The sequence below is a fragment of the Calonectris borealis genome, chromosome 1, assembly GCF_964195595.1.
Source record: "Calonectris borealis chromosome 1, bCalBor7.hap1.2, whole genome shotgun sequence".
Classification (NCBI taxonomy): domain Eukaryota; kingdom Metazoa; phylum Chordata; class Aves; order Procellariiformes; family Procellariidae; genus Calonectris; species Calonectris borealis.
The window spans coordinates 160730019-160743741 of NC_134312.1; the positions used below are offsets into that span (position 1 = coordinate 160730019).

At 43.3% G+C, this 13723-nt stretch overlaps 1 protein-coding gene and 1 long non-coding RNA gene across 8 annotated transcripts in view; one reads left to right on the forward strand and one right to left on the reverse strand.

Annotated features, from left to right (window-relative positions):
- TM9SF2 (transmembrane 9 superfamily member 2) overlaps positions 1 to 7556 on the reverse strand; it is a 29810-nt gene extending 22254 nt beyond the window's left edge. For 2 of the 5 annotated variants that reach the window (XM_075137974.1, XM_075137936.1), the window contains exons 1-4: positions 7163 to 7502; positions 3058 to 3125; positions 1834 to 1927; positions 972 to 1099 (exon numbers count right to left, since the gene is read on the reverse strand). In XM_075137974.1, coding sequence (XP_074994075.1) covers positions 972 to 1099; positions 1834 to 1927; positions 3058 to 3125; positions 7163 to 7291 — 419 coding nt within the window. In that variant the 5' untranslated portion in view covers positions 7292 to 7502. Of the gene's footprint in view, positions 1 to 971; positions 1100 to 1833; positions 1928 to 3057; positions 3126 to 7162 lie in introns of all 5 variants that reach the window. The other 3 variants (XM_075137945.1, XM_075137964.1, XM_075137954.1) reach the window with 2 other exon arrangements.
- On the forward strand, positions 7137 to 13490 carry LOC142075898 (uncharacterized). 3 transcript variants are annotated; one of them, XR_012671052.1, is made up of 4 exons: positions 7137 to 7222; positions 7915 to 8130; positions 8358 to 8517; positions 10645 to 13490. It is a non-coding gene; the product is annotated as an uncharacterized LOC142075898 (long non-coding RNA). The 3 variants fall into 3 exon arrangements; XR_012671051.1 differs by lacking the exon at positions 7137 to 7222 and adding an exon at positions 7645 to 7759; XR_012671050.1 differs by lacking the exon at positions 7137 to 7222 and having other exon boundaries at positions 7645 to 8130.
- Positions 13491 to 13723: the final 233 nt, after the last annotated feature.

The following is a 13723-nucleotide window of genomic DNA, read 5'->3' on the forward strand; positions in this document are numbered from 1 at the left end:
GGAGCACATATTTGGGATCATATGGGCAACACCGGTTAATTATGCTCATGTATTACTTGCAAAGACGTGCCACAGGAACTTGACAACTTCATACCCAAGTTGTTCCTTCTACCCTTGCACCCAAAGGCTGCCGTTAGCACAGCATACCAACATACAAAGCATTATGCAAATAGACAGTGTGGCTGGGTATTTCCAATGTCAAGATGGAACCTGCTGACAAACACTTCCCAGCCCTTGGATGTGGGTGCAGAGCATGGCTAAATCCTAACTGAAAAATAAGTGTGAGATTCAGCATACACGTTCAGCCTTACCTCGCCCTTAGTGCCCATTGGAAGAGGACCTCAATGTCCAAACAGAAACAGAGCCCCAGCATGCTCCAAGATGACTCAGATGGTTTAGAGGGACTCAGAGAATAAGAAAGGACTAAGTGTTTATGCGTTCCTCAAAATTATTTCATTAATTAATTTTCATTGGCCACCTTTCACTTGCATATCCTATAAGAGGAACAAATCTTGCATAAAACTCTCAGAACCATTGATCCTATCTCCTGGACACAACATTTGAAGGGGAGTGCAAAGGCTCTTGAAGAAAACAAAGTCAACATAGCAATAGAATGAAGGTCCCTTAAGACTTTTCCCAAGCTAGGGCAGGATTAACTTCTACATTTACAGGTGCAAAGAAATAGCAGTATTTCGTCATAAGCACAGAGGCAGCACAAAAACTACACAAAGCTTTATGTTTGGAAACAGGCTCATTTCCATTTTACTTGGAGCTTATCCTTCAAGTGACGGAAATTTTTTATGAAGACAACAAAAAATATAACATCTTTTTCAAGAACAGAAGGGTAATAGATTCAGTGCAAATACCTAGTGTTCAATCTGTATTAACTTGCAAATACAAAATGATAAACTAAATTAAATTATCACCAACATACCAGACTAACCAAACTATGAATTTTGATATCAGCTTACCAATGATGTTGATAATTCAGTAGCATACTTTTTTTCAAAAAGTCTAATTTCTGTTTATCTTCTGGCTTTGTGGTATCATACGTTTTTGTACAAACAGATTTACATGTCTCCTTCTTGTTGAATGTGAACTAAGAAAAATGAAAGACACATAAGCAAAAAGGTTGTAACAAACTGTCATTTCAGTATTTAACAAGTTCCCCCTATACATTTATAATTGCTTATACTATTATAATAAAAACACCTAACAAATTACCAAGACTACGTATATTAACCCTCCAGAGGAGGTTTTTGTATTGGTGTGTGCTATAAAACCCTCCTGTGCTCACTGCAGAAGCCTTAGACTAAGAGCTCCTTGTTACTGATTAAAAGCGGTTTTCTGCAATGATTTACCAGACAAGTCATTTGACCTCAGAGCAGCAATGCTGTCCCAGGCAGATTCAATTGATAACTTTGTCTCCTACAACATGTAGGAAAGGCAGCGAGAGCTTCAGTCACCAGAAGAGCCAAGCTGGCTAACACCATTTCTAATTCTTCCATTTTACAGCTGCGGTATTTTCAGATCTGGTTCCAAGAAATAAGACTACTCAATTCCCTCTAACAAGAGGACAGCTGAGGAGCAAGAATCGGGTTTTGGCAGGTTCTAAAGAGAGAAAACAACCTCCACAGCATTTCAGACTACAGCTTCATGATGCAAAGTGCATAGTTACAATTAGGTTAAATTGACAGATTTCTATTATGTGGAATTTCAGATTTTGAAGCTCTTTGAGATAGAAGTCCTTGTGAAGAGGATCTTCAAGATTCTGTCTCTTTTGGTTACATTTGAACGTATGTATTACTGAATACCCCTTTTCAGAGAACAAACCCTGTAAGGAGACGGTTCTATCCTCTCTCCAAACAATACTTGGCCAAGGTTTTCAGAGGGACGCTTCTTTCCTTCCGCTTGACAAAAATCAAACCTGAATTAGAGAAAAGATACAAAAGTTAATAAAAAATTCTCAGCTGCAAATATTAGACCTCAAACAGTGCTCCCAAATCAACACCTTCATCACAAGTAAAGGAACTATACAGCTTTCCCTCTAGACAACAGTTTCTTCCTCAAACCTGCAAAGTAAAGTGAGAAAATCACAGTCCCATTTACAAAAAACCCCCCAAAAAACAACAATCAAATCTCTTAATCAGCTATTTCAGAACTCAGTTTATATTAAACATGGTAGCATAAAAGTTTCCTTAAGTAATTAGAAGCTTCCTATTTGAACAGGGATTTTACCCAACAATTAAACCTTCACAGAGTTTCATGACAGCTCTGAGAGAAAAGCATGCAGGCCAGATTCTTGGGTCGGGGGGAATAATAAAAGCAAAAAAAAAAAGGCAAAAAACCCCCAAAAAACAAAAAACACACACAGAGAGCTCCTTTACAACAAGCACTAGTAAATAAAGAGGTTATTGCAGTTTTATTCACCAACACATTTAATAGCACATCCTCCAAGTTCTTCCAGACTAATTTCAAGTATATCACATTTGTGTTCATTAAAGTGTAGACATAACTAGTGCTTAACCTCTTCAACATTAACAGTCAAAATATTCTTTGAAGCAACAACTTTACATAGTTGTAACAGGCACTGATACATTTTGTGCACTCCTATGATGTGTACCAAGAAAACATTTAACACCTCATTAGGGTAATTGATGGGAAGTTCACACCTCATTACCACTTTAACTCATCTGGCTATAGGCTACTAAAGACAGCAGTGATACTTTGATCTCTAAAATGACAACTAATGCAGAAGAGTATTATATATATACACACATTTGAACCTTAAGTTACTCTAAAGCAGTGATTCGTCCTACGTGAGGGCCTATGAATCCATGCACAACTTCTAAAGTACGAGCAAAGACAACCAAGAAGAAGGAAGCAATGTATGCATCCATCTGCTCGTTGAAAATTCTGAATTTGTAAACTTATATTAGCAAAAAAAATAGATATTCCTCACTGGCAAACTGCTGTAGCAAGACGTAGATAATACTTTAAGATAAATTTCTGGAAGAACTGACAACTAAAATGACATAAACAGTGGAATATACTTACGCAGTATATTCGTAGGGAAGGACTGACTCTACAGAGTCAAGCCTGTTCACAAACAGCTCGATTCCAGACTGAAAGAGTGGAGATAATCAGCAGTTATATTAAAGCACTTCTTCAATTCTATATATAAAGAGATTTGTGTGAATAAGGTAAAGGAAAGCTGAAAATGTAAGATTTGTGTAATTATACATCTTGAAATGTAGAATCTTGTGTAATGAACTGTATCTGCTGAGAGCATAAGTAAAACACTATCTAACCATCACAGAAAGAGTGACCACATGACAAAACCACTTTAAGGCTAACATAACCATTCAAACTACAAGAGAGCAAGAAATCATACACAAGAATAATACAATTACCACAGCTGCCAATGTTTTAGTTTAAGGTACCAAGTTAGAGTCATATTAGTCATCACCACAGCTTTTGTGTAATAAAAATCTTAAAAGCACATGAATAAAAGTACGGATAAGATCAGTATTTCTCCCTATAATTAAGCTGCTCCACAATTTTATCTATGTAACAACTGAAAATTGAACTATGAGGATTTAAACAATGTATTCAGACTGATACACTATTTTAAGTTTGAACAGAAGCTCTTTTCAAGGAGAAGGCAAGGATATCCACATTTACCTTCTTATAAAAGTTTATCAATAACTCTAGCAACTCTTGAGTAAGAACCTGAAATTCAGTCTGCTGTGGTTTCAGACTAATTTGGTCTATACATATTAATTACAGATGGGGTAGCCTGCTGCTACGGAAAGGGAGAGGTCCCTCACTCTTCCCTCTTCATCTCAAAATCCCTTCCCTTATTCTAGTATCCCGGTCCCGATATATTTCAACTGTTTACTTTACACTGTTTTTGGCAGTTATCTGCTTGCACAGTAAACCAATTCAACTGGCTAAAACAGCAAAAGACTTACCCAAAAAATTTTTAAAGAGCAGTTTTTAGCAGCATAGCAAGTTGAACTGTCTTATTGTGCAATCAGACAAGAGCTAGAGACAGCAATAGGAAGGCGAGTGCTTTCAGGAACAAGACCTCCCCCTTTCAACAGCAAGCCATCTATTTTCTCACCAGCAATCAACAGGAGAGCTTCTCCTCCCTATGAAAATTCACTCAAGTTTAGCCAAATCAAGAAATTCTGGAGGGGGAAAAAAGATGGAATTGTTACATGTATGTGTAGTTCAGTTAGGTGCTGTGCTTTACTGATATACTGTAGCTGTCCATGTGCAAGTCAAGATGCAGTTCACGAGCCGTAGGCAACTGTAAGCTGCTAAATTGACTCATTAAGTGAAGACACCTTACTGCTCCTCTGTCCTCTGCCCTAAGCCATGCAGACCTGCTGCTTACCTCTGGGTAGTGCACACCTGTCATAATTCTGTAAGCCACTTCAACTCACTAACACAGCAAAAAACTAGTCTGGCAAAAAGTTGGATAGTTTCCTGCCGTATTAATAAGCTCAAAAAAGGATTTAACAAGTAACACAGCTGGGACGATGCAGAGGACAGGAACACATTGCCCCAAGGAAGACAGGAATGAAATCTCTCACTTCCAGCAGCAAGGAATTAGACTGCCTCAGTTGGTCACAGAACCAACTTAGATTAGCTATTTTTCATTGGAGGAGGAGATTGACTTGTATGCTTCAATTTTTCATAAGAAGTACATGCGTTACTGCAGATCAGCATCTTTGATAAACAATTTCCCATACAATGGCAAGTCCCCTTTGGAGCCATCAGTATTTTTTTAAACTGAATAAGGATTCTTAAGGTTCAGGCAAGAGTTAGTATTTAAGTCTGCACAGATCACATTCCATTTCTGATGATATTCCAACCAGAAACAGGAAAAGTAGCCAAGCTGAGTTTGCCCAAGCAGACTAGTAGACAGCTTAGAGGAAGGGGGAAAAGTCATGAGTTTTATCATTCTTGTGCTGCTACCTACATGCCCCACTAACAACATCCCATCCCATCTCACAAATAGAGGACAGGAGACCCACAGAGGTTATAACAGACAAATAGTACCATTTAGAGATCTGGTCTGTGGATCTAAATCCTCAAGGCAGAGGAAAACTCAATATTATTACCAACATCATAATCAACAGTGACAACTGTAAGAATTCAGCAAGAACATGTAAAACATTAAGGTTGTCCAGGGAAGCTTAGTTTTACCCACTCACATAAATATTATGATATAGCAATTATCCGATCACATATTGTTTCCCCTCACCAGGGACCAGACCACATTCAGTTGCAGACTACATGGAGAGACTTAGATGTGAAGAGTGATTTAGACTTCTCCATATGCCTATGTCTCACTTAGCACGTAAATGGCTGGCACGAGGTAGAAGAATATAAGAGGTGGCTAATTTCTGAAAGAGATTTTTGCAATAATACACCTGTTGAGGTTATCCTAAAATGTTCGTCTAGCCACTGGTGGTAGATTTACATTACTTAAGCACCTCACTTCACATTTACAAAATGATAAATTCTCAGGATAAGGAGACAAACATTTTGTACACATTATATGAGGAAAAAAAATACAGAGACATCTGAGAAAGATTACCCCATAAGTGTCTCGGGTTGGTTACAAAAGACAGTAGGCAACCTGGTTTACTCAACTTAAAAAAAAAAAAAAAAAAAAAAAAAAAAGAAAAAAATCTTTCTGCCACAATCCTAGCTTAAAACATGAATAACTCAAACATAGCAGTATTTTTCAGGGATGTTGTGAAAAACTACAGACTGCAGCTTGAAAGTCTTAGCCTGTACTTGAAGAAAAAAAATTCCTTAAGAGGGTGATACAGCACTGTAACAGGTCACCCAGGGAGGTGATGGATGCTCCATGCTTGGACGTTTTCAAGGCTTGCTTAAACAAAGGTACAGCTGATCTCATCTAGTGTTGGCAACAGTCTTGCTTCAAGCATGAGGCTGGACTATGTGACCTCTTGAGGTCACTTCCAAACACCGTTTCTATGATCCTATAAAAGAACGTCCACAGAATGTTTTACTACAACAGAAGCAGCACGGAAACAAGAGTGAAAAAAGCCACGGCTATGTGTTAAGTGCAAGTTTTGGCTGGTCTGAATGGAACAATACACTTAAAGAAGGGAAAAGACATTTACAGCAACTACGCTTTCATTACACATTTGGCTTATTACCTGCTCTACTGATTCATAAGAGCAAATGGATAAAGTCGGTGCAAGGTATTTACCAAAAGCACACAGTTTAAATAGACTCTTACTCTGAAGAATCATGGACCAGTGTTTCAGGTAATACTGAAGCTGAGAGATCAGAAAGTGTGAGACAGGCACTTTCAACAGCAAAAAGACCATAAAAGCTATCGGTCTTGAACTTTCTCATTCAAGTCTCAACGCACGCTTTGGTGTAATTTCCATCACAGCAGCAGCAAACAACTTCTAAAGCTCATCCAAAGGACCAAAGACTACTTTAAGTAGAGACTCTCTACCAGCCGACATTCTTACAAGTAAGTAATTTGGTTATGTGAACTTTGCTTATCACTTATGTAGGCATGAAAATGAGTTTAGGCTTCATTTGAGACTCTAGGGCCAAGAAGCCCGTACACTTCAGATTCTTGCGGCCAGGAAGACACAGCAAGGAAAGGGTTGCTATCTGCTTGCAGCCATCGGCTGCTCGCTCCTGCCAAGAATCACACAACCCCCGGCACGACCTGTCACTGCGATTACTTACTTTCTGCAGCCTTTCAACAAGCATTCAAAAGGGCCCGAGAGATAAGCGGCCGGGGCTTCCTATTTCCGCAACGTGACCGTAACTCACGAGATGAGCCGATCGCCCTTTCCCTCCCCGCGAGGGACCGCGGACACTTTACCATTAGCCATTACGGTGGAAACCGAAACACGCTCAAAGTCCCTCCCTGCCGCAGCAGCCCCCGGCCGCCGGGGACGCCTGCTGCGTTACGACGAGGCAGCAACAAACCCTCCGGAAAAAATCCAAACCACCCCACGCACAAACCCCACAGCAGAGGGATAAAACTCAGGCCGCGCAGCGACCCGGGCCCCAGGGGCGCAGGCGGCGCCGAGGCCTCCCCTCAGCGCGGCGGGCCCCGGCCCCCCTCCGGGTCCGCCGCGGCCGCGCTCACCTTGCACTCCGGCTTCTCCTTGTCAGACTCGCAGAAGTTGACGGGCGCCAGGCCCGGCAGGTAGAAGGCGGCGGCGGGGGGGGCGGCCGCCGCCAGCGCCGCGGCGACGAGGAGCCGCCACAGAGCCATGGCGGGGCGGGGGGGCCGGGCGCGTTGGAACGGCGGCGGCGGCGCGAGCCGGGGCGGGGGCGCGCGGCGGCCTGCGGAGGGGAGGGGGGGTGGTCCCTGGGCGCCTCTGGCGCGCGCCCGCGGCGGCAACGGTCGTGGCTTCGTCTCCCCCCACCCTGACGGCCACTACTTCCGGCTTCTCGCGCGCGCGACACGTCACCCCGCGCGGACCGCCTGAGGAGCGCGAGAGGGCGGGGCCGGCGCACGCGACGAGCCGGGCCGGGGCGGGCCGGGCCCTGCGCGTTCGCTTCCGGGGTAGCGGCCCGCCTGTCTCGGTTGCCATGGCAGCGCGGCGCCCTCCGCCGGCAGCGGCGCGGGAAGGAACAGCCACCCCGGCCGGCGCGGCCCGCCCCATCGGCCTCGGCCCTCCCCGGGAGCGCGAGGGGCCGCCCCGGCCGCCGAAGAACGGCGGGAGAACGTCCACGGGCGGTGGGAGCGGCGCCCAGCCGCCGTTTGGGACCCCCGGCTGGGCGTCCGAGCGAGGCCTGGCCCCGCTGCCGGTCAGGCTGCGCTGGCTTCGCGGCTGTTCAACATTCATTGCTCTTTTTTTAAAATATGTTTTGTCTTTTTTTGTAATTCTCAAGGGTTTCGCTATGGACAGCTCTCCCGGGTTTCAAACTGAACTTGGGGCAAGTGGAGCCGGGGAGCAGACAGAGAGACAGACCGGCAGATGGTGGACATCCGTTACAGCTCAACGTTCAGAACAACCCGTCTGCGTTCCCTCTGTGTCACTGATGGCTGCCGTCATGTGGCATGATCTACTGAAAAAAAATTCCCACCAGAAAAAAACCCTATAGAAGGTGCGGGCATAAAAGTCTGTTGTTTTGGTAATGTAGGAGAGGACATTGCTCAGATTCTCAATTTACCTTTCCCTACTTCCTAATGTCTTCCACCAGTTCAGGTTTGTGCAGCTTTAGAAACTCCAAACAACAGCTTCCAATGAAAAACTGTATTTATAAATGTTGCAGCGTTTCTGCTAGTTTCCTTGATTCACACTCTTTGATTTCCTGTCTTCTATTTATTACAGGATTCGGGGGATACATCTGTCGCTCACAAAATCCTATGTATAGTCAAAGTCTTTAGGCAGCTAAGGTATTGCCAGTGAAGTCAGTAAGGAACAAGCAGGGCTATCCAAAGGGATTTCTGGTCTGTGTCCTGTAATGCAACGTCCAGTGCCTGAGAAAGCGGTAAGTGAGATACCTGGCTACAGTGGCCGGCCTATCTATGGCAGGACGGAGCTCCAGGTGGGTTAATTCACACAGTGTCTGACTAGATGCAGTGTTGAGCATCTAAGCACCTAGGCCACATAATGTAATCCTTAGGTAAGGTTATTTTAATATATTTTTATATTATTTTCTACATTACATAAGCCATTCTTAGTTTTATAGAAAACCATGTTAATTTAGTTATAAAAGTATTATACACATTAGACATTTTTGAACTCTCTATATTTAAAATTTAAGCTGTTCATCTACATTTCTCACTCCTAGGTCTAATTCCTACTTGTCTCATCCTGTAGATATCCTAAGAGCACAATTATAAGATCAAGCCCTGTGACAAGCGCATCTGGGGAAGAATTCCCAGTTCCCTCTTTTTATTTAAAATTGCTCATGGTTAGGGTAATCAGGTTGTAAATGACCCAAGTTCAGTTTCTCTTCTGCCACAAGGGAGTTCAAACGTATCTCCCATTTCCCAGGTTAATATTCCAAGTAAATTACTTTTGTGGGCCTAATTCCATTCCTTCACATGAGAGAATATTTAAAAGCGTTTGCCCATTTAATCCTCATCTTCCTTGAGAACGCTCCAAAAGCTGCGCGATGAGTAGGAGTTGCGGTGTGCTTTGTGATCTCTTTAAATCCCTCATCTTAGTCTGCCTTCGTGACCACCAAACCTGCTGACTCAGAGCGATTTTAAGGGGTGCTCTGCCAGTTGGTGCAAAGAGCATTTCAGTGGATGTGATGCCAAATGCTATGATGCTCCCTCCTCTCTGCTCTCCAAAGATGACGTGGAAAAACATTTTTTAGGCTGTGTTATTAATTCAATATAGCAACTCTTTTGGAGCAACTATAACTGTGGGTTATAATCCCAGGAATGGGATGGTCCTTGAGATCCATTTTCAACCTGGGCAAAACCCATCTTCTCTAATTTAATGAGAACTTCAGTGGGAATTGCTTGATAATTTCTCATCTTAGATTCCCCCTCTACGGGTTTTACAGCCATAGGTTACAGTTCAGGGGTGTGGTTTTAGTACCAGAAGAACAAGTATCACAGGTTTTATCATCAGAAATTCCAAGGTTATGCAAGACTATGAAATCAAACACAGGAAAAATTACTGTTTCAGAGATTAATGAACCAACAGAAGCCAAAGTGCAGGAACAGCCTGGGGTTTTTCCTGAGAAATTCTTGTGATAAGAAAATACAAAGATAAGAATATAGAGTGGTCAGAAACTGCTGGGAAAATAAGTGTCACTCCTTGAAAAATGTTACCGTTCTTTTTATCAGAAACTGTTGTGAATAACTTTTGCTATTACTGTGGTGGTTCTCACCTTCTGCTGCTTATGTCTGGGCTGCGAGGGGTGCCTCCTTCATTTGAGGTTTCACAGCTCTCATAGTTTAGTTCTTCATTTCAGGAACAAACTCTTAAATGCTTCTTGTATCCTACAGCTCAATGGCTAGTGCCTTCTCCCAGCATATTCCCTCCTTTGCCTGGGGGCACTGAAACCCACTTTTCTCACTACAGTGCCTTAGCAGCCAAGCTGTGGGGCTGTTCCGCTTGCTGTGGAAGAGATGAATACTCCTTGCTGTGGAGGGTGCAAGCACACCGTTGTTTCCCCCGCTACAGGTTTTACAGCCACAGGTTACAATTCAGTGGGTGTGGTCTTAGTACCAGAAAAGCAGAATAATACTCTGCTGCACAATGTTTAGGGTGCTAACTGGATACAACTACCATCCACTTTACTGCTAATAGACATTTCAACCTCTTTTTTTTTTAATGTTTAGTATAAACTATATGTTTGCAGCCTGGAACCCAAATCTCCTTGCAGATGAGTTCCCCTAACAACTAAAATACAGAGTTTTGTAAATGAGCGCGCTCTTTTTCTCTCCCGAGACAATCGGCACTAGTAACTTAATGACAAATTTCATTTTGGGGGGAAATCCCATGCTGTTAAGTAGCCCCTAGATGGGTAGTTTGGTCATTTTTCTAGAAAGCAAGAAGTATGGGTGAGGACCTCATCAGGTGGAGGTGGACGTTCAATTGAAGTCCCAGGCGGCTGTACTAAGGATCATTGCTGGTAACAATTTCCCCCCAGCAGGTATATCAAGTGTGTCTGAGAACTCCTCGCAGATGAAACAGGTGAAGGATTATGGTTTGTGAAGATTGACGCTACTTTGGCCTGAGGAGGTTTGAGCAATGCAGTCCTGCTAAGCATGAGGTACTTCTACAAGCGATTGGAAGACAACCCTTAGGGAGCTTTGAGCCTGAAGACGGAGGGGACTGCATGCCTCTTCCGTGAGATGACAGCAGAGCAGGGTTACAGAAGGGTTACAGCTCTGTGCCTGAAGTGGAAGTCGAGCGTGTCAAGCCCTAGTCCTTTTGTGGATCCAAAGCTTCCTTGGCAATAGCAATGTGTCACTGACCACGTAACCTGTGGGACTGATGGGAGAGGAGGCATGGCATGAGCACCCCCCAGCCCACACAGATGGATGGCAGCATCATCTGTGTAGCACCAGGGCAGAGATCCTGCTGGTTTCCCTCCCTCTTTCCCAAGGCACAGTCCTCTGGGAGGGAGGTGTTGGCCTCCTGCAGCTCAGGACCATTGCAGGAGCGGTGCTGCAACCTGCGAATACTCTGCGGGGCTCGGTGGCATGTGAGGTGTGCTTCTCCTTTGGGTCAAAGTAGAGCCGCAGCGTTCCAGGAAGAGTATATCCTTTTGAACAGCAGCCAGTTCACTACCTAAGTAAACAGTGCAGCGTTCGGACTAGTCACACAGCGTGTAGAAACTCATCTGGTTGTGCCATCGCTGTCTTTGGTTTTATGACTTGCAAGTCTGTTTGGTTTTGGGGCTTTTTTTTAAAAAAAAAAAAATCTTTGTTCAGGCATTAGATCCAGCACCTCCCGTGACTTTATGACCAGCTTCAAATTAATGTTTAACACAAATCCTTTCAGGCTTTTGGTATACGATAGAGACCTATCTGTTTTTCCCCACTATTTCATATGGTGCTAGAAATACGCGGCCAGTCTGATACCTGACTTGCCAAATCAAGAAGAGAAAGGACTGACTGAATAAAACAGGCAAAGAAGAGCTCTGTAAGGTAAAAACCTCTACTGAATTACATCTCAAAATAAAATGCTGAGACAATTATACAGCCATCACTGTATATTTAAGGCTAAATTCAGCTCGGCTGACTCCTTTGCCTGGGCAATGGGGCAGAGCCTTCACAGAAATGAGTGTGCCAAGAGGGACGCGCTGATGCCTTGCAGCAAACACAAACCAGACTCCTCCAGGAAGGAGAGGGGGCACGTGGCACCAGCTAGTGCGGTCTGAGCACTAACGGCCGTGGGAGCAGCTGCATTTATGACTCTTTTCAGCAGTTGCTATAGGTAATGTTTCTGTGAGGTCCCTGGTGAATTTTAAACCAGCACAAAAGAAAGTGTGGGAAGATTGCTGCCTGCCTGGCCCACGTCTCCCGTGTTTGGAGCGGGTCTGGTTCAGGCTGCACCGATTAGTTTGTTCAGCCCTCAGTGTGTAATAATGTAATTGCTGTTCACGTTAGTACCAATTTTAGGGATTGGGAAGAAACAAACCTTTATACAGGAATATGTTTGTGGATAAAATAAAGGGGAATGCTTTCTTTTTATAGCTCTATGAGCCCCAAATCAATTGAGCTGGTTACCTGTTCAGCAGTGAGCGTGGTCAGTAATTAATTGTTTCACTGTAAGCTTAAATATCCAAGCTTATCCAAGTTTCCAAGCTTAAATATCACTCTTGGTGATCACTGTTTTCTATCAACTGGGAAAAGAAGCAGCTGTATTTTTTTTTCCTTCAAGAAGATACTGTTCAGGATCTTTTGACAAGAGTTAAACTAGATTTTAGTTTAGATTTTAGGGGGAAAAAAAAAAGAAAAATTTTGTGTAATAATCTATATCAAAATTATTCTAGCTCATAAGTGGGAACACACAGACACACACACACAGACACTATCTGGTTATTAGCAGTTAATCTGTGGTCACATTTCTCAAGTATTCTGTCCTCACCCTGTATCCTTCTGTGGCATGGCATATTAACACATGCGATCAGCCACGTTCATTGACAAAGAACTTTACCCAAGTCCAGTTCCTGGTGGTGAATTTTGCACCGTTGTAAAGCAAATCACATTTATGAAATTCAGGTTATGGGAAGCCTTCTGGAACAATGCGGTAAAGGCTGCAGAGCTGATTTGGGATGCGGCTGCTGGAAATTTAGACAAGAACCATGAAGGTATTGAGGCAGTTAAATCCTTTTGAGACTCCTATTTTTCCACTAATATCAATTAGGAATTATGTGCGTGCACGACTTTTGCTTTCTCTATTCAACCGTCTTTATCTCAACCCACGAGTTTTCTCACTTTTACCCTTCCGATTCTCTCCCTCATCCCACCGGGGTGAGTGAGCGAGCAGTTGTGTGGGGCTTAGTTGCCGGCTGGGGTTAAACCATGGCATGTGCCAAATTAGGAACCGAGTGTTCATATACATTGAGTTTGCACTGTGGTTCTTGGCTCTTAATTTCAGTCCTTGAATTTTGTAAATGGTGTGATGGTTATTTTTTGACTCACAGAAAGAGTATTTGTAACAATTTCCCCCCACCAGTACTGCAGGAATCGCTCTACTGACACTGCCTGGGATTCAAGTCTCTAATGAGGACTATAGAGTGCGCCATAAGAAGCACTGTTTAGAAAGGGAGTTTCTCAATAATCCCTTCAGTTCCTGGAATTTTGTGCCCTGAAGTATGAGAAAGGTTATCTGTCGTAACTTTTTATCCTGCTTTATCAATGTGATCTAACTGCAACCATGACTATTCCCCTTAGAGGCTTAAGCTTTTTTAGATTTCAAAATATTTTGGTCTCAGTTATGACACAGTATCTTCGCTTGACAAATAAATTATGAATTATGTAAGAAAAATCTTTGTTTCAAATCTGGAGCTTTTAAGTATTGAAGAAAGGGGGGTAGATGGCAGACCCCAGTTTCCCTCTTCTCTCGTGACTACTCCTTGTGCTAACCTGTCTGAGGGAAAAATCTCAGCCCCGTTGTCAATCAAGCCCTGAGGAATATTCCTATCAAAATAAAAAATCCTGAGCTGGTGAAAAGGTGTCCTCTAATACATAGGATTTTCAAATAGCAGAGGAGGCGGGACT